The 20,441-nt window shown below is 37.4% G+C and overlaps 6 protein-coding genes across 6 annotated transcripts; 3 read left to right on the top strand and 3 right to left on the bottom strand.

Moving 5' to 3' along the window:
* Positions 1–976: 976 nt before the first annotated feature.
* GCK72_022122 (uncharacterized protein) lies at positions 977–3,479 on the bottom strand (the record flags this gene model as incomplete). The annotated part of the gene is made up of 7 exons (XM_053734665.1): positions 977–1,057; positions 1,144–1,227; positions 1,273–1,659; positions 2,108–2,664; positions 2,721–2,967; positions 3,013–3,279; positions 3,390–3,479. 7 exons carry the CDS (start codon positions 3,477–3,479, stop codon positions 977–979), a joined length of 1,713 nt encoding a protein of 570 aa, XP_053578231.1.
* An 8,940-nt stretch (positions 3,480–12,419) lies between these two features.
* GCK72_022121 (uncharacterized protein) lies at positions 12,420–12,996 on the top strand (the record flags this gene model as incomplete). The annotated part of the gene is made up of 3 exons (XM_003106955.2): positions 12,420–12,627; positions 12,676–12,792; positions 12,848–12,996. The coding sequence occupies 3 exons, from the start codon at positions 12,420–12,422 to the stop codon at positions 12,994–12,996; spliced, it is 474 nt and encodes a 157-aa protein (XP_003107003.2).
* A 1,217-nt stretch (positions 12,997–14,213) lies between these two features.
* On the top strand, positions 14,214–14,716 carry GCK72_022120 (uncharacterized protein; the record flags this gene model as incomplete). The annotated part of the gene is made up of 2 exons (XM_053734664.1): positions 14,214–14,403; positions 14,571–14,716. 2 exons carry the CDS (start codon positions 14,214–14,216, stop codon positions 14,714–14,716), a joined length of 336 nt encoding a protein of 111 aa, XP_053578230.1.
* A 739-nt stretch (positions 14,717–15,455) lies between these two features.
* On the top strand, positions 15,456–15,732 carry GCK72_022119 (uncharacterized protein; the record flags this gene model as incomplete). The annotated part of the gene is made up of 2 exons (XM_053734663.1): positions 15,456–15,604; positions 15,654–15,732. The coding sequence occupies 2 exons, from the start codon at positions 15,456–15,458 to the stop codon at positions 15,730–15,732; spliced, it is 228 nt and encodes a 75-aa protein (XP_053578229.1).
* Positions 15,733–15,941: 209 nt separating this feature from the next.
* GCK72_022118 (uncharacterized protein) lies at positions 15,942–16,530 on the bottom strand (the record flags this gene model as incomplete). Its single annotated transcript, XM_003106925.1, has 3 exons — positions 15,942–16,154; positions 16,210–16,285; positions 16,460–16,530. The coding sequence occupies 3 exons, from the start codon at positions 16,528–16,530 to the stop codon at positions 15,942–15,944; spliced, it is 360 nt and encodes a 119-aa protein (XP_003106973.1).
* A 1,487-nt stretch (positions 16,531–18,017) lies between these two features.
* Positions 18,018–19,211, bottom strand: GCK72_022117 (uncharacterized protein; the record flags this gene model as incomplete). The annotated part of the gene is made up of 3 exons (XM_053734662.1): positions 18,018–18,194; positions 18,507–18,608; positions 19,119–19,211. 3 exons carry the CDS (start codon positions 19,209–19,211, stop codon positions 18,018–18,020), a joined length of 372 nt encoding a protein of 123 aa, XP_053578228.1.
* Positions 19,212–20,441: the final 1,230 nt, after the last annotated feature.

Genomic DNA, 20,441 nt, shown 5'->3' with positions numbered 1-20,441 from the left:
CAAAAAGTTATATTTTCAAAAAGTTGATTGGCAGTGTTAATTATCTGAAATTTCCTGGTAATTAAACAATGCTTCTTTATCATCTGGCGCTTCTGACAAATTTTTTTGAGTAAAATAGTATTTTTCATTTTTAAGTATCCAACATTGAACTCCTAATCACTAAACACGTACATGGTACTGATTCCTAGCTTTTTTGAAATATGTATAACAGAGTTCTACCTTGGTAACACATTTTGATGGTGGTGAACCGTAGATGAAGAGACTCACAATCTGAGAGCTCACCACATTTTTACATAGCGCATACATATATCCTGAAAATTACATACGGACTCCAAAACTGAAGACATTAACAACATAAATTTGCCAACTACCAATTTTGATTCAATGTAGTTTTCTGAAGTGTATTCTCATATTGTATATTGGCTGTGTCGAAAACCCAGGCTAAATTTTTATCTGAATCGTCTAATTATATTGCTCATCTGAAACGTCATCACGACTTGTTGTGATCGGTTTGCTCATATAGCCTCTGAAAGATGAGAAGTGAACACCATTTCCAAAAAATTTTATTTACAGCGGATACAATAATTAATAAATTCACTTTGGCTAATATCTGAAAGAGATCTAATGCAAAAAAAAAAACCAGAAAAGCAAAAATTCGGAGGAAAAAACGAGGATAATCAAAATGTGAGCGGAAAAATGTTAGGATTTTAAGATATTGGCGTCCGGGACGTTGTTTAAGAAGAGTAGTGTATTGTTCTTGGAACCATGAAACTGAAAATAAGGATTTTGCCCAACCATTCTTTTTCAGGTTATTTAATAAACATTTTACTCACTTATAGAAAAGAGAAGTGACGCTGCGAACTGAGTTTGAAATTATTTTGAATTTGAAGTTGTAGTAGCAGAGCGATTATTGGATCTGTAATGAACTTCATCATGTGTGAAGACATATCTATAACTTACTTGATATTTATTACATTTATTTAGTGTAGAACTCATATAATTCTTTTACGGAGACATTGTTTGTTGGTTGAAATGCAGCGTTCACCCGGATATGCTTCTGGAAAAAAGATTATTATGTAATTGATTAGCATTCGCTGAGGATTCAAGTGATCTTTTGTTCACTGTTTCAGATTACTCACTCACCTCCAATTTGGTGGTCTTAAAAGGTATCTGTAGAGCCATAGAGTTGATCCATCTTTCTTCTTCAAGCTTCTCGCAAAAGCGTCTCTGAAAATGAAAACTCTTACCAATTCCTAAATGGTTAGTACATACCATTGAAAATTCCACTGGAGAGCCCACAAAATCTGGGTTATGGGCATCTGGAAAGTGTGGTATCGGCTGTTTGAGCATCTCGTGAAGTTCGAAAAAACGGCGAACGCTGACCGGGTCGTAAAGATTAGCTGCGAATTTCTCCTTTAATTTAATGTACTCCGTCAATAGTCGTGGGCGATTTTTAAACATTGCTCTAACGGTGTCCCACTGTTTTCTTGCCACACTCTCTGGTGAAGCCTTTCTTCCTTGGGGTGATCTTTGTTTGGGTGCTTTTGGAGCCGGAATATTATCGAAGCATTTCGAAATGTCTTGACCTTCAAATAATGGTTGTGTGCTCAACTGTCGTAGTGTTTCTGCTGCCGTCAAAAGAATTTCGGCAGGATCAGTCTAAAAAAACAACAGTTTATAGAAAACAAGGATTATTTAGCGTGTTATCTATATGACTTGACCAACGAGTGTACTGGAGGCAGATTTTAGAATGAATATATATTATGAGCCTTCGATAACCCATATGCACTATATAAATTCCCTATTTGGTTACGGTAGTGCGTTAGGTGTTTGAAGGTGGAAACTTGCAAATTTTCGCAACTTGGAGCACTACCGCTCAAAAGGTCATCAACTTTGAAAAGGTCTAAAATTCGCAGATATGCACTGAAATTAGCCGGTTTCAGTGAGAAATGAATTCGTTGTAACTCTCGTCTGTACAAAATGGTCCACTAAAAACTCGAATAAACCAAAAATAGTGAAATAGAATAGAGTTTTCTGGTAACTTCAAGAAAAATGAAATCTTTTTGAACTTGAATTAATTTTTTTTCAGAGAGCATATATTGCTTACTTGGATTATAGGCAAATGAGAAGCCACTGGAAAGCCAAAACTATTGTATTCGACCTTTCTTGTAGACTCAAGCTGGACTGGAGTTATGCTTGTTATGAAGTCTATGGCGCACTGGTTGTTGTAGTCTTCGACCTCCTTTGGTGATAGTAAAGGATTCGTTTCTTTGTGTGTCGATGAAGACTCAACACATTCTGCTCCTGGGTCGGATGGCTCCACAAATTCCATGAATGTGAATGTTGTCATATCGAATTTGGCGGCAATCAATAAAGCCAAGAATTGTTCTGCAGATTTCTCATTCCATTTGCAAAACATGTGGATGTTGTGAAACTTTTCTCTTTGGGCGCCCGATGGGACCATTGTCAGCGTGTCCGCATAATATTGTTTGCCGGAAACGAGTGAGCAATAAAACTCGTTTGCACTCGCATACAGAGCTTCAAATTGTCCATCATATCCTTGTGCGGGTGGAGGTCTCTTTATTTTCAACCTGCGAGAAGTAAGGTCGGCGAGAATTAGTATTGATTTATTGGAAACGTCCAGAACACTCAGTGGTGCTATACCTGAAATTTAAAAATTTAGTATTAGATTCATAGGATTTTAGACTGTTACGACTTACTATCAGTTAATCCAGGTGTTAGTAAGTGTACATCAGGAGCGACCACATTAGCAACAGCAGCCTCAGGTTTTACAGCATTTTTACGGGTATATGGTCTCTTAGCCGTTTTTTTGGGCCCCTTGACTTTTTTTCCAAATGGATCAACCAGAACTCCTTCTCTTTTCATTTTTTGATTCTGAGATACATTTTTTCTGACAGTTTTTGGCATGGCGTCAGATCCAAGTAACTTGGTCCAAGTCTCCAGGCTCTAAAAATAGAAAATTTGTTTAGAAAAGTGAATCAAAAAACTTACCGAATTTTCGACGCTCAACACTGAACTCGCCCGAGAAATTAGGGAAATCGACGCCGATGAGCATGGCGACTGGCTTGGAGAGTTTGAGTGTTCCATGTTCAGAAATGGTCCGCTTGAGAAGTCAGTGACTCGAAAAACCGGTGTTACAGACGTCGTCAGTGATACCGTTGGTCTCAAAAAGTTTGTTGTTCCGAAGTTGAGACCCATCCAGCTGGTGTGCTCTTCTGTCAGCCTTTTCAGGTTTTCAATTGGCTGATTGCAGTACTTCTAAATAACAAGGTTTACAATTAAAATATACGACATCTGAGGATGGTAACACAAATTAGTACTACCCGAATCACAATTAACCGAATTCATAATAATGGTAAACTGTTCACCTTTTCAGTTTGTGAAGAGTGTTGCATTGACTGTTGCATATTGAGGTTTACTGGAAGTATTTGTCCAAAGTTTCTTCCTCCGAACATCATGAATATCTGCAAAATTTCAAAATGATTTCAGTATAAATGTGAAATTAGAAAACAGGAAAGCGATTTTCTAAAAATAGAACAAAAAGTGAGATTTCAGATAGATTTTTGCAAAAAGAAGTTCGTACCTAGTGGTATGTGCCAGTGTAATTATATTGTAGCCAAGTAGTAATCACATAAGTTATGTAAAATCAGTGGTTATCGTTGTGGTTATTTCATAATGTGCGAAACTACCCTTTTTCTTCTTCCTCACATTACTCCACCCCTCCCTCTCCCATAACTTTCCAAAATATCGTGCTAGATTGGTACATCGCAAATGAATTATTATTATTATTGATAAGACAATTTTTTGAAAAGTTTCGACGGATATAGACAGGTAATCGGAATTCATTCAGCTTTTCATAAATTTTAGACAATAAAGTTCAAAATGAGCTGAGTTAGGGGATAAAAGGAAAGGTGGTCAAGGTTTTTTTAAATGTAGAAAACAACCGTAAAATCTGTCATGAAGGCGCTTTCAGCGGTGCCTGTTCGCGCAACGGTATATTTCATTTCCCAGAAGAAATACCAAACAGCTGCTATCTGATTAAATAAAGCTCAATATTTCTTCAGTTGAAAAAACTTTCACATCTACAAAGACAGCCAAGATAGGATGCTCCTATTACGGGCCTCTATTACGGGTTTTCCAGCAATTTTGATGCAGTATTGTTGGTTTCGTGCCGCTATCTCTTCTGACATCCTCCAAATATCCAATAGAATCTGTTCTCAGTGATACTACGTCTTCTGTGTGTGGTCATAATCCAAAATCGGCATTTTTTCCGTGCCTTATAGGTCTTAATGGCCTTGAATTTTCAGGTCCGAAACCCAACAAACGAAGTTACTGCTTGTGTAGAAATTGTTTAATGTTTAATAACATTATTTCGCTTTGCTCATTATTCTTTCATGAAAGTCATTGTTATACGCAGTGTTGCTCTACCGCACTAGGTTTCAACTTTATCAAAAGGTACATCATTTGCGCGTAATGTTTGCAGAAAAAACCACCGGTATCATAATGGGTGGTCCGTCTGCGAACAGCAAGTGATATGGGTGGGATTCGATGGGTGGCGTTCTCTCGGCTCGTTGTCGACAAATGTCATTGGCAGAATGATATCATTCTGGTTTTGCAATATTTGGCTAGCTATAGAGGGGATTCTGGAGGCTTCCATAGATGGAAATTAGCGTAAGCGAAACAATTAGGCATATTTATATAGTGAGTTCATCACATTTCCTCAAAAAAAACCAAAGGAGAAGTCGAAGGTTTTGTGAACTACTAGTTTCCAGAAAACGATAGTTTCTCCAAAAAAAGTCTTGTCATGTATCTCGAAACGCAAATTCCACGGAAGTTATGAAGAGCTACTGACCCCACTCGTACAGCCGATTTTCATTTTTATCACTTTTTTTCCGATCACCTTTTCACCGAATACTAAAATTGGCAATGTCCATACGTCTTCTTTCAAAAAACTAATTAGCCAGATATTTCTCTTAAGACGTCCACCCTCTCTCCATCTCTTGATGTTATCTCTGACACCTAGATGGTGCCTTTGTGCGGGGGTAGCCAACATGACGGAGGGCCATTGTCTTTTTTAATCCGATGGCATCTGAGAACCACGCAGTGTCCCCCCAATAAGAAAATAGTGACATTTAAAATGCAATGGCAATGTAAGTACTAATTAGAATTGAGACTAATGCAAAATTTCGTACGAAAAAAACCTTTTCGTCAAATGCCGTTTATTTTACGAAATGACGAAATTTAGTCCGACCCCTTCAGTAACTACGGTAGCTGTCATATTTGACGACCCTCTGAGCTGCTCGAGTATAAATTGGGGGAACATTCGAGAGACGTCACTTGAATGGGCTCCAGTTGTTATTTTTAGAGAAGAAAGTGGGCCACTTCAGACTTTCAGTACTATCCATAAATTTTTCCAGTACGAATTCGAGCACTGGGTAATAAATCTCAGAAGTTATCTCAGAATTCGAGTAGACTAGAGTACTATATGCTGGAGTATGGATAGTTTTTCAAAAGCACTAGTAAATGAAAGATACCTGTATAACCGGAAAAAATGTTGAAATTTGTGTTGATCTCACACCACAGAGCGTCATTTAGAATTATATAAAGGGGCGGTACCTCCTCTCACAATCCTAGAACTTCAATGTCTGAACATTGTAAAAAAATAGAGATTACAGTAGGTGCTCAAAGCATACAAATTCTTACTGAAATGAGCTGGTTTTGTACGTTTTGTGCTAGTCAGGTGCTGGCTAGACTTGAGCGAAACTCCAAAAGATTGGAGGCGTTCATCTATAATAAACAAAAGTCGTGTCCAATGCACTGAAATAAGGAAATAGGAAGAGAAACGCTGTTTTCCTAATGTTTTAAAAGGTTTTGAGGAATTTTTAATACTGAAACAGTTACAACTGTTTGATTAGAGTCAAAGTAGTCAAAAATTTTCTGCAATTGACAGATGTACTGAGATACGGTAGCAACTGGACAACCAACCCTAGGCGATGATAATGCGAAATTGGTCTACGGATTCAGCATGACAGGGTGCATTGCCTAATAGAGATACAGTTAGCGACATCGCAATACCATAGAAAGTTTGGCAACCGGATTTTTCGATTTTTCGAGTTCCGGAAACTTTTGAAGCCTGAAATTTCAAACAAGATGTTTTTGATCTGGTATTGAGTTTTCCATTATGGTTCAGTTTCTTTGCACCTTTTCTTTACAATTATTTGAATTTTTAGATACCTGATAACGATAGATCCACAGTAACCCATACCAAATAACAATGAAAAAATTAACAACGCGATACATTTTGCAGGTACGGTACATAGACTTGATCCACAATTCTAGGATTTAGTAGTCTATGTATATGTTTAGGTTTTCGATCCACCCTAGCTTTTTTCTATTCAAAAAGTATCCGACCAGCTACCTTATATCAGAAAACCAAAAAATCAAAGTAAACATATAGGTAGACAATCTACAATACTAACCCGAGGGAATTGTTGTCGCCAAAACCTAAGATGGCAAATAATTCCTTGAATGATATAGAGGAAAACAAAAACGTACTAATTAATTCTCAACTATATTATTTTTAAGAAAAGAATTGAGATAATAAAATAATAATAGGAATAGATCCGACTCTGTTTTGGGTGGGGTCGTTTGTGTAAAGTTCATCTCTCTTATTGACATCAAAACGATGGAAAAATCAAGAGAACCGAGAGAAAAACAAGGATTTCGCGATAAAAAAGAAGACTAAAACTTGATAAATGGTCGGAATGAAAGAATACTGACGGAACCAAAAAAAGAGAAGAAATGTAGGCGGAGTCTAAGGGGAATGGCTCGTTAATTGTGGGGTACACCGTATGCATATAAGCTCTCCGTGAATCATGTGCTCTTTTTTTCTGTTTTCTTTTTCAACCCACGTTTCAATATTGAGAGTATAGAGAAAAAGACAAAAACAAAAAAAAACTGCGATCGCGCACCGGCTGAAAATGTTTCCTTCGTTGTTCCTCCTTTTTTGTATAAATTCTCTTAATCTCGCAATCTATTTCTCTGTTTTTTTGTGAATGAGAGGGCATTCGACATTCGGAGAAGGGATAGGGGCCTCTGTTCTGAAGTCGACGGCGGAGACACATATGCATTCATCATTTTGTGTGAGCGTTTGTTTCTCTACTACCTCCATTGTCAACAGCGTTATTTTGAAAAGGGGATGAAGAAAAGAAAATGAGTGGGGGTGAAATGAGACGACGAAAAATGGATAAGGAAGATGAAAAAGTGAGAAGAAGATGGGAAATAGGGAGGAACCAGAAACCTAAGGTTCAAAAATGAAATGGAAGTCTTTCGAATAGAATTTCTTGATTTATGATGATATCACGGCTCATAGGTTACTCTAGAAAACAAGAGAAAATGGAAGAATTAAAAATTTTAGTGAATTACCTCAGTTTTTGTCAGAAGGTCAACTACAGAAAATAGAACACAGAATACATGGGGGTTTTTTTTTTCAAACTAGCGACCTATGATGTTAACATTCGACACTGACTGATTTTATCTAGTGCATTACGCCGACAAAAAACGGCTGAGTAGGAAATTTTCGAAAAAGCAAGCAATCTTTTCTCCCCTTTCAAAAAACGCATGTACAAAACATTCCCTCCCATTATCACTTGCCAACACAAGTCATTAGCACAAAACACCACTGACCAGTCATTTTCCAAACGACTGATAACGCACACGACCTCTATTGATACCTGGTACTGCGATTGGCCCAATATTCATTTTTTTGATTCTCGACTTATGGTTTTGTCTCATCGGAAAAAAGAAATAGAAATTCCTCCCGTTATCATACAATGGTTTTTTTTTCAATTATTAGAGAAGTTTTTGCCGTGATGTGATAATGAGGAAAAACGACAGTTCATAGGAAAAGAAACCGGAAAATTTGGAAATTTTATATGTTTTGATAAGGAATGGGGAACTTTTTTTTGGAAATGGAAACTAGAACTTTCTGTTTGCTAGACTGTATTCAATAAATAGGAGCTCGGATCTGAAAAAAATAAAAAAAATGAAGCAGAATGGAAAACTTTATTATCCGGCGAAGCGGAATAATGAGAAAAAAGCAAGTCAGAAAGCAAAACACAAATCGAAAACAAAAAGTGAAGGAAACTGAACAAATAACTTTTGACCACCACAATATCAGATTTATTGTTGGATGACTAATGTTTTCTACGCGCCGGAGAGAACAATAGGAAGAAATGATAAGATGGAGTTTCATATAGGAATAAGCTATTGGTCAATTATTTTTTGATGGTACTGGCAGTAAAGGTACCCGCGAAACGTAAAGTATTAATCAGATAGGATGTCACAAGTCAAATCGGAATTGATAAGATTGTGGTCTTTCAAAACTGGGGAATATTTACAAATATTTAAAAGAAAGATGTGAATCGGTAAAAAAAAGAAAATTCATGAATTTGTAGACTGTAGAAACTATTGGAAAGATAAGTTTAAATACGAAAGTTGAATAAAGTAACGGCCAAAAAATATCATATTCCCCCTTCAGTTAAAAATCCCTATCTTTGAGAGTGTGTCATTTTAAAACTAACTGTCTCACAAAATGATTTTTTAAGAAATTAAACACACCAAGAATATTATTCCATTTTTGTTGTGAAATTATTTTGTCGATATGTAACTTGCTAGGGAGTGCTCGTACAAAACAGTTATCAACTACAAAAATGGATTTCTACTCTTGGTATGCTATATCCAATAAAAAGTTATTTTGTGGGACAGTTAGTTTTACTATAACACACTTTTAAATTTGTGCATTTTCAACGGAAAAAAGCAAAATATGATGTATATTTTGGCCAGTACTGTAACAGCAAAAACACAAATCTTTTATTGAAACTAGCTATGACCCTAACAAATTTTGTTTTTTGAATATCTATTTTCAGATTGGATCGGCTCACCGGAGCCTCATCAGTCTATCGACAACTACTCAAATCGGATTTTTCTTAAATTTTTTCAATTTTTATGATTTTCCCGCTTCCACGTTTCTGTTTTTCCTCATCATAACACCGTTTCCTTCATGACCTATTCTGAAACCCTCGTTGTTACGGATGTTGCGAGGCCTTTAGTAAATACTCTGCAAATTCAAAAAGCATTGTTATATTACTTTTATTTTAATCGTTAACCGGAAACCGGTAAGAGAGGCGCACGTGCTAACAAGACTTTGAAGCATCCAATCTCGGTTGTCTTTACAGACATGAAATTGTTTTTAACTGAAAAAATATTTTATGAATTTTAACCTATACTTTGTTAGTTTGCAGCTTTTTAATATTTCCTTTGGGAACCGAGATATACCGCTGCAAACAGGCACCGCGATGCGTCTCTGTTTCAGATTTACGGTAATTGTCTGTTTTTACGTTTATTTTTTTACTAATTATATCGTATACTTCACATCCAAACAATTTAAGACATCCCGCTTGTCCATATTTGTTTTGTATTTCCTGTTTTTTTCTCAAATGCCTCATTTTAGAAAAAAATTGTCTCTTATATTGAATGTGTTGTATACAATATTAACATTTCGGTTCTAAATTACATGTATGTTCTTTAATGTTACCTCAATAAAAATTGTACGAATCTAATCCAATTTTCAATATGTACTGAACTATTAAAGCAATAAAAGAGATTTAGGTTTTTTTGTGCGTTGGCGTGTTAGAGTTGGCCTTTTTTTCATTTTTCATTTCAGGACTTGGTTACGTTTCTCAGGAAATGACAAGACTCCAGTTAAGTGTTGATTTTAATTCAAAAAGACTAATTGTAGCTTTTTTTAGCTTTCATTTCATACATTAAAAAAAGAAGAAATGGGTTTCCAATTTGAGGCCTACTCCGAAGAGTGGACCAGAGATAAAAACGACACCTATCATTATTGTCACTGGTGTGGACGTAGACCAATAAACCCCTCACCCCTGGTTCTTGTATCAACCTCCTACATGATTTTCAGTTTCATACTGTAGAATGATGGCTCTTTTTGCAAGCAGAATTATCATATTTTTGAGGGAATGACGTACCGAATAACGATGCATTTTTGGGAAGGGGGCCAGATATAAAAGGGGAAAGAAAATTGTTTCAGCAACATTTTCCGTTCATGTCTTGGCGAGTGGGGAAATGGTTTCGTTTTGATTTTTTTTTCAAGAAACCCGATAGGTCTTAGAGGATGGTGCATTTGATAAGGTAAAAATCTTCGTCCGATAAATTCGTGAACTGCGTTCTATTCTGTTCTCTTTCTTCTCGACAAATAATTCATTATGAGTTTATATAAAGCCCATGATCGTTCTGCATGATTAACTTCTAGTAAAATTGATTTTGAATCTCAAACTATATGAAAGTTCTTAGTTTCTCTCTGTGAGCCAACAAAAATTGATTCTATTAAACTTTTCGCCTTTCCGAACTGAAAATGATACATAATGAAATGAAACCCTATGTCGGGTTCGTCCAAAATCTATTCTTTCGAATTCTAATGAAATACACGGTTTTCACAATGAAAAACTTTTCCCCAAAGACGTGAGTTCTCCGTTAAACCTCGATAGTATTTTCAAAAAACCTCTTCTGCTTCGGGATCGTATGTTCCAAGGTTGATTCCGAAGTTCTCATAGCTTTTTTACATTTTGAAAACGGTGCCTGGTTACAGCGGAACCCAAAACGGATAAGCTCCGCCTACTAACGTAAGTCTGAAAAGAGGCGGTGGTAGCGAAGAGGTTGGAAAAACGGCTGGCAGACCGAGCTTCATCTGACCAGTTATCCAGTCGTTTTGTGGGTCAGCCAACTATGGTTTTACGTTAGAATGTTTTTCGAGCCTTAAACTGTCATAATAACTTTTGAGAGACTCGTGGTCGTGCAGAACTTAGATCCAATTTGCTCTAAAACTTTTTGCCTTTATATCCGTAGTCAGTGTATTACTGTAACACATCCCTTTCCCTTAAGATCTTGCTCTTACTCCACTTCAGAAAGCACCAGCATTTTTTATTCAATTCCTCACTTCCCACCATCTCAGTGTTGACGACATCATTTACGGTCCAAGAAAACAGAGAAATCCAGCCGAAAGATCTCCGCCTCTTTTGAGTGTGCAGATATTCAAAGGCACAGATGTTCGGCTGCCCCCTCCCTTTCTTGTTCAACTTCTTGTAAGACTCCTAAAACGAACTTCTGTCTCGGTTTCTGGGTGAAATCAATAATTTTTCATTACTGGTTGATTAGTATTACTTAATGGGATTCGGGATACTGTCTAGAATTTCAAAACCCTCAATTTCTTCTGATAGGCATACTGTATTTACGTACATTAATCCTCTCTTTTTCGATTTTTCCTGTATTTTCCATTTCTGCAAAGTCAGAAAAACCATGTTATAGGAAAAGAAAACTATAAAAACTTCCTGCCTTCTTAGCCGTAATTAGTGTGAAACTGAAACGCATCATTTTGCATCAGGATTTTGCTCCGCTTCTACTTCAGAAAATACCAAAATTTTCGATAAATCTCCCCACTTCCCACTTTCTCACGCCATATTTTTTTGATACATCAATATGAGCCGGGTCTGAAATCGATTCTTTTGTAATCTTCACCACTTTTCAGCAGTTTTAAAACTGGTCTATCAGCAAGTTTTCTTCAGCATACTGTCCCAGAAAGCTGTGAAGTCCTGCCGAAAGAATCTCTGCGACATTATTTTCGCTCCACCCCTCTTGGGTGTGCAGATATTCGAATGCGCAGATGTTCGGCTGCCCTCCCCACCCTCGTTTTTTTCTTCTGATACAACAATACAACATTTTTTAGAATTTTCAACGCTACATTTCCCCCAGGCAGTTAGTTTTCTTCAGCATACTGTCCCAGAAAACTGAGAAGTCCTGCGAAAGAATCTCTGCGACATTATTTTCGCTCCGCCCATCTTGGGTGTGCAGATATTCACGTGCACAGATGTTCGGGTGTCCCCTTTCTTTTTCAACCTCTTATAAGACCCCAAAAACAAACTTTTTCTTCGGATGCTGCAATGATAATTTTTTTTACTGGTTGATTAGTACCACTTCAAGAGATTCTTGATATAGTTTAGAATTTCAAAACTCTTAACCAACATTCTTTTTTTTACAATCCCTCACTTCCAATCATCGCAGTTGGCTACGCCATCTTTTTTATAACAGAATGATAGAAATATTAGCATATTTTTGTGAGAATACTGATGAGGAAGAAAATAAAATCGATGTGTTAATGGGGAGAAGGTGCAATTTTATGTATATGGCTTTATGAATAAACACCGTGTTTATTCAGCGAAAAATTGACAGATACAGTGAAATTTTTCAATATGAAACGAACCAGAGCCGTATACTTTATTACTGTACCGTTATCTACATTGACAAATGAGTCCATATCTTTTCAGATGTCTACCAACCATCTTGACAGCGAGTTCGCTGCCAAATTAGAAGAACAAATCCAAATCATTAATGAGCGAAAACGATTAGAGGATGAGAGAATGGCAAACGCAGTCAACGCTGCTACGTTCTCTAGAGCACCGGGACAAATACAAATGTACCCATCTCATCGGTTCAATGAGTTCTATGCTTGGCTACCGCGGGAAATTCCAACTTGTGAGTGGTTTAGAAGTTTTCTTCGTATCAATGGAAAACTGATTACAGTCTTCCGTCGCGCCGAGGTCATTGAGTACCAGGCAGCTCTCCATATGTTCCAAAACTATGCTCCACGGCAACAAGTGTATTACGCTCTACCCTCCTATTCGATCACTGATGAGAACAGTATGTCTATCCTGATCTCTCTAAATAAGGAAAAACGTGAAAATGCAACTTTCAGTCTGGAAGTGTTTCGCAGCTGTTAAACGGAATGCACCACCAGTTGCTGCCACCCAAGGAGGCAGTCCACCAAAGCCCACACCACCAGTCGACCATCAATTCGATCACATCCTGAAGGGCATCCTCGATCTTCTAGAGGACGATGAGTGATCAAGAGTCCAATAAACTTTTTGTTTTAAAAAAGTTTGTATTTTATCTGTATCTTATGCTCTCCAATTTATTGTGAACTTTCGTATTAAAGTGAATATCTTCAGAAATACACATTTATTTCTAAATAATGAATTTGGTAGGAACACCTTAGAAGAATCTCTCTTTTCAGACATTCCAGAGAGTTAGGGGATCGTGGAACCACTAGTTTTGTCGCACGAACTGTCGCTTTTGTGACGGAAACCGTAACGAGAGACAAACTGTCACTGAATTTTCAGTGACAGTTTGTCGCGACATAATTTTCGCTCCGCCCCTCTTGGGAGTGCAGATATTTGAGTGCGCAGATGCTCGTCTGCCTCCTTGTTATTCAACTACATGTCAGACTCCAAAAACTAACTTCTTTATCGGGTCCTCAAAGAAATCATTAGCTTTTTGCAATTGGGGATTTTGGATACAGTCTAGAATCAAGTCACTTTATCTTCTGATACGCATACTGTATTAAAACCATTCTTCCCTACTCTGCAAAGTCAAAAAAATTATCTCCCCTTGGTGTGCAGATGTTTGGCATTTATCTGGTTTGTCGAGTTTAACGTTTTAGTTTGTCTTGAAAGTTTAATTTTTTTTTGCTTTTTTGGCTAATCAGAGGGTTTTCGCTTATCTTTTAGTGCCAGGTCCAAACTATTTAAAAAATCTGTATATATTCGATATTACCAATCTAGCAAGGTTGAAATAAAAATCGCTAGAATATAGGGTACGCCGCTTTGGTACGACCTTATCTCTTACTCAGAATCTCTGGCTCCCTTCACAAAGATTTTGAAGATATTTTAAATTTATTAGTTTTCACTACCTGCTTTTGATCTACCGCTACAACCGAGAAAAAATGAACTCACCAGAACACAATTTTCAGTGGTTGGGGGAATAGAATATTCTGAATCCTCCACTCTCGTGAACTTGTGAACGAAGTTTCTCACCTGACAACGTTCTAATTAGGCGGGGTTTCGACAGAAATTTAATTTTCTCCTCTGATTTACAAGGAAAAAGAAGATTGCCAAATGATAAAGTAATGTGAAGAATGAAAACATAACCTCTAATTTGAGATGGTTTCAAAAGATTAGTATCTGCTACCGTATCACATCAAAATCAGATATTAGATTTGGCACTCGTTCGTCTCGACATTTCAAATTTAGAAATTCCTGAAAACTACATTGTCATTCTTTCAGATGGTTCCCAGTATTAACGACAACGACTTCGACGCAAAATTAGCCGAGAGAGTCCGTCTTCTTGAAGCAAGAGCTCAACAAGAAAAGACAAAGAGCCAGCTTCAAGCTGAGAAGCCAGTCACCGCTCAAAAAGTCCAATCCTATCTATTCAATGGTACTCGATACTTCACTTATGGTCAGACATCCATGAGTAAGTTTAAGAACACTTTTAATCATAAAATATTTGGCTGTTTAGGCTCCCATCACGCGAAATGTCAAGTTGTCGAGGAGACTCAGGAAACTGCTTTACATTTCAACAGAAATGATTTCAACCAAAGTGGGTTGACACATTTTTTGAAATCAGACATCATTTTTCAGATTTTCTGGCCTGGATGTACCGTCAACAGCACATTCCGGTTGGAAACCACAATGGCACAACTCGTAACGGCTACCCACGTCAATATGCGGCATATCAGAACGCTGATATCATGGACATTTATCACATGGAACGGGTCTACTGTTAGTTTTTACAGTTGACGTGTTTTTGAGGAAGTGTGAGATATTCAGTCAGTTCCAATTTATCGTAGAGTATGAGAAAATAACTGTCCTAAATATTATTTCACCCAACAACTTATTCTTTCGTACTGTGTCTAGTGAGATAGAAAGCGCTCTTTGACATCTGTGAAAGGTGATATTCAGCGGTGTCACTTCACAGCTGTGCATATCTTGGTTCGTAAAAACATATTGAGAAGCATAAAACAAACTAATTGTAGTCTGAAACCATGAACACAATTTGTTAATTGTAGCAAATGTTACAACATTGACGCCAGTTGATTACAGTTTCAATCAAAAGTACCGTAAACCCGTAAACCTTGCAGTGCCTGTTCGCAGCAGTATATCTCGATTCTTAAAAAAAATATCAAAAAGTTGCTAACTGACAAAATATAGCTTCGTATTCATAGAATATTTCTTCAGTTGAAAAAATTGTCTTATCTTTAAAGACACTGTTAATTTCAATGAGATGTGTCTTTGAACATGTATTCGGAAGGATAATTTATATAGGTAATTCACAGCACCTTCATTCGTCCGTTACAACGATAAAAATGTTGATTTCAATGACAAATAACGTCAGTTACAGTGACCAAATTGTCAGTTACAATGACAAAATTGCTAGTTACAGTGACCAAATCGTCAGTTTTTCTCTACGTGGTTTCCTTATCTTTTCCTATTACAGACTCCCTCTATGGCGAAAAATTTTCTGAGATGTACTACGATGGAAACTTTCTTCATTTGGGGTACAACCGGTACACCGGTATGTTTAACCATAAAAATTTGCACACCACGAAGTTCCTCCAACTTAAATGGATGTGCCAAACGAGCTGCAAAATTGGAAGAAAGAAGGCTCCAAATCCGTAAGTTTGAGATTGGTTCATTCTACCGTAACCCAATCCAAATTTCTAGAACTTTCGAGGACATTCTCAAGCTTCCAGTCGAAAATCGCTTCTGGTACCCAGAAAGGGACCACTCTGTCTATTCCTAAACCTGTCGGTGCGTACAGTGGGGTTTTCTACCTTAAATTCTCAGTAACTTCTTTATATTGAAATTAAAACTCTTTATTAATTGTTTAACCTTCATGTGATATAAAAGTAGCTACAAATGTGTTCAGACTATTATGAATATGTCCATTGAAATACAAAAAAAGTGTACAAACTATATACAAAAATGGAAACGTAACATTTGCAAAATACATTAAGGTTCTGCGAAGAAAAGGAATTTTCCTCCTTCCGTTAGCACAATTTTGTTTTCTCGGAGATGTGGTGGGATGTAGTCGTCATTGAATAGGTGTCGGTATTCCCGATATGCTTTTTCTCTGTAGATCATCCAAAAAGTGCTCCACGCTTCCCAGCTACGGAACGGAGGTGTCTCGAATTTATGATTGGCATCCCATTTTTCTAGTTGGGCCTGAAAACAAGTGTTATTGATAAAGAAAATGAAAACTTGATAGCAAAAATCTTACTATTCGTTCAGCATCCGTGCGGCAGAGACCCATTTTGTACTCAACATATGACTCCATGTATTCCGTCCGTTGGATTCTGGAAAAATACAGAATACAGAACTGTAATAGACGATATGAACAGAAATGAACACTGTCTTTCCCAAAAAATAAAAATTTGGAATCTTGGACACCAGTGTTCCAGCATTGTTAAATTTAGAAGTATAGAAAACGCGAAGAAAAACATCCGGACACAACGACACACAGCACTTACAAGTAATTTGTTAATACAACTGCAGAGAAGGCGATGAAGCAACAGTCACTGATTGTTTTCCAGTTAACCATCTTTTCGAATTGTCTGAATAAAGAAAATAAGGAAGTGTAAAAGAGACCCGAGCGAAAATGAATAATATAGAGAAAAAAAATTAGAAAATAGAGTGTAGCGAAGAAAAATTCTGGGCAAACTGAATTTGTGTCTCTACGTGATAATCTTTTATAGCAATTTGGACCTTCTAACAGTGATCAGTGTTTTATGATTTATACTGATAACACTTTATTCGGGGGTAAAAAAGCAAGAAACGATGCGACGTACTAATGATTAGAGGCGTAGGGTAGCAGGTATACATTGTACCTTGGTACACTGTATGTTTTTTTTTGTGTCATCACTCGGAATGACAGATGGCCGGCGATAAGAACTGGGTGGAGAGGAGAAGCTGAGTTATTAGTTGGAAAATATGGACAATTTGGTAATTTTTGTCACTGTAGCGAAATTGCTGCGGCACTGTTTTTCTTAGAATACAAATACAACTAATCAGTAGTTACTAATATTGACAAACCGCAAAATGACAAACTTTGGGAATGAACCCTTTAAAATTAAAATTAAACAACTTTCGTTAAAGAAAAAAAAATACAAAAATTAAAGAATACATTTTCTAGTCTAGCGAAACGATTCCTGGTAGTTAAGAAATTCTTATTACCCTATTACCTTTTTTTTGAAAAAAAACCCATTAAAACCAGAAAACCAAGCAAAAACGTCAGTGCCTTTCCTTCAGCTGACCGTTGATAACGGAACAACGTTAAATTGTTGACGCTCTCTCCAATTCCATGTGACGGAAAACATGTTTTTAGCGACAGTCCGTAGCCAGGTTGACCTGACCTGGTTCCTCTTTGTTTTTTGTTTAAAATTCCTTGGGTGTAGTCTATGCTTGTCTTCAAAGCATGTCTGGGAGTATACAATGTAGTTCTCACGTCATTTTTTTACATCCATATAGAATAATTTCAGTCAAACGTTCTTTCCAGTCATCTGACAATTTTTTCTGCCAAAAAATCGAATTACGTGATTCTATACATTTTATATATATTTTTTTAAATAACTTGTTTTGCTAAACTACTTTATTGAATGCAAAACGTTGCCAAGTTAGTAGGGCGGAAAGGAAATGAAAGGGAGAAGAGATGAGATAAGACAGAAAAGAGAAATGAAAGGGTCAATGAACACAAGAACGTTTTTTTTTGGGTTTTCTTAATAAGACATCAGACGTTAAATGAAACTGTTGTAGGAATGTGGCAAACGAAAAGGAAAGAGGGGAGAGTTACGGAAAAAACAAAACGTCATGAGATCCGCTAATTGGTTTTCATAGAAAAAAGTAGATCAGCGAAAAATACAAAGATCAAAATGATGAGATTATATGATATCACAAATTCCCCATCGAGATATCAGAAACTAGACTCTATTTGAAAAAATATGATTTACGATTCCAAATCTTCTCACTAAAGTAATATTTCTGATATGTTCGTGGTACCAAAATATGGTGAATTTGAACATAAGAGACTAGTTAAACAGAACGGCGTCTTGGGAAGCAACGAAGCCATGCACGGAAATCGACGCGGCTATTGGCTGGTCGAACAACCACTCCTTCTTCGACATCGTCTTTTTCTCCGAATCGTTTCTCGAACATGGCCTCGGCAAAGAAGAGCTCACGGAGCATCTTGAGGTACTTCTCGCGTCCTTCCTATAACAATAAAATGCAATGAAACGTAAAAACCTGTGTAAATAATATAGGAACCCTCATGAAGACATTTTTGCGGTAATCTGTCACTAACCTTTTTATTATTAAGGCAGTCGGTAGAATTCTACCTGACAGCTTCGTTGGTTTTAGAGTATAGAGTTGGGAGATTAGGTGTGGGTGTCACTCAAAAATTGTCACCTGTCTCACTATTTTTTTTGATGATTCATTTTTGCTTTTCTTTCTTTCTTAAATTCTACTAGCTTCCACGGACCTAAGTCTACCGTGCCAAATTTATCAGAACCCCTGAAAACCCACCGGTGAGAAAGGAAGAGACGCTTGCTCTCGAACTCCTTGTTGTCTGCGGTAAATGTCGAGAAGGTGGCACTGGATTCCTTTGCGGCGGTTGTCAGCGTGCATCTGAAAAGTGTTTGTGTGGGGAGCTCATTCAAAGAATATCCTATTGGAGATACTTGATTTTTCATACTTGTCACGTGTCGGACCGGACCGATTTCCAAATTTTTACCCAGCCCGCCGGGTCGGACCGTCTAATGACAAGTATTGTTATGTCCTTTGGTGGAGGAGAAGGGAATTATAAAACCATTTATTTACATGGTGAGAATCAACAACTAAGAGTTCTCTACATCTTATATAGGCAGATCTTCTTGCCACGTGTGACCTCGGGGTTGGACGTTCACTAGGCTAGGCCATGCTAGTTCACGCCACAACACCTCCCTTTCTTTAATGAAAGTTCGTTTGTCTACTGTCTTGCATCCTCGGTTCTTCCACGACAGCCGCTGCCTAGACTCCACAGCATTTCTTCTTTTGGACCCATGTCCGCATCATTGCTTCGATCTTCTGATCTTCAGCCAACGATCTTCAGCAGATGTCATTTCCCTATGCATCTCACAGCTTCCACACGAAATCTACCATTCGAAATCGTTGAACACGAGTACCTCGATCCATCTTCACTCGGTGCTGCTGCTGGTTCTTCAACGGTGTCTTCCTTCCGGGTGATCCCATGATCTCGAGCTCGTCACTCTCCAACCCTTCTTACCGCTGGTTTGTTGTCGATGTTGTCCACCGGGATCTCTTTTCTTCGGCCTTCTCCGTGCGCACCAGTCAACGGTCCCGTCCGGCATGCGCGTCCCCGGAGCGTCGGTTCGTTGATCTCATCCTGATCGCCACTGTTATGTCCTTTGGTGGAGGAGAAGGGAATTATAAAACCATTTATTTACATGGTGAGAATCAACAACTAAGAGTTCTCTACATCTTATATAGGCAGATCTTCTTGCCACGTGTGACCTCGGGGTTGGACGTTCACTAGGCTAGGCCATGCTAGTTCACGCCACAACAAGTATGTTTATCATTTTTAGCTTTTGATGACATTTATGATTTTTTAATGCTCTAATATACTATTTTCATTGTTTGGGATCCCCTATTCTGAACAAAGATGAACACTGATTCTAATCGCAGTCACAACTTTGCGTGCATTCATCGAATTAACAGCGTAGATGAGAAAAAGATACCATCTACACAAACAGATACACACTTCCGATTAGAATACGTATTTCTAATTTCGGAAAGTGAAAACAAGGCAAGAGAAAAAAAAGAAAAGAAAATGTTATGTATATTAAAAAACGGAACCACTAAAAGCGAAAGTTTAATCACGGAACTTTGTGGACATTGAACATTAGCTTGCATGAAAAATTGCATTAAAAACTTGTTTTAATTCAGCAAAATCAGAACATAATGTAACCTGATTGAAAACAACGCTGCAGAGAGCCTACGTAAACTACGAAAATTTGGAATACTTTTGCAGAATTGGAATAGCAACCAGATTTTTTCATCGTCCTTTTTTTATTGTCATCTCACGAAAACCAGTTGGATTTCCTACGAGAGGCTTGGTATAAGAAAATCGCAATAATCTCTACCGTGTTCTCCCAAAACAAATTAAAACTATCCACACCACCAATTTTACGTTTCCGTAATGTACTTGCAAAATATCGGCCCGATGAAGATTGTACGCTTCAATGTTCATCAATATTGAAAAACACTGAAAATTTGGCTTTTTTGCAAAAAAATTTTAAGTTCCAAAAAGGTCAAAATTTAAAATTTATGTACTGTGACTAGGGCCGGCTCCGCCCGGTCCGTTGCAAGTCTGCCGTATTGGGAAAAAGTATCATAATTATCAACCAAAAACTAAAAGTTATTTACACTTATATAGACAGACCTTTTAACCACGTGCTACCA

Source organism: Caenorhabditis remanei, chromosome X (assembly GCF_010183535.1).
Source record: "Caenorhabditis remanei strain PX506 chromosome X, whole genome shotgun sequence".
Classification (NCBI taxonomy): domain Eukaryota; kingdom Metazoa; phylum Nematoda; class Chromadorea; order Rhabditida; family Rhabditidae; genus Caenorhabditis; species Caenorhabditis remanei.
This window is presented reverse-complemented; position numbering and strand designations above follow the sequence as displayed.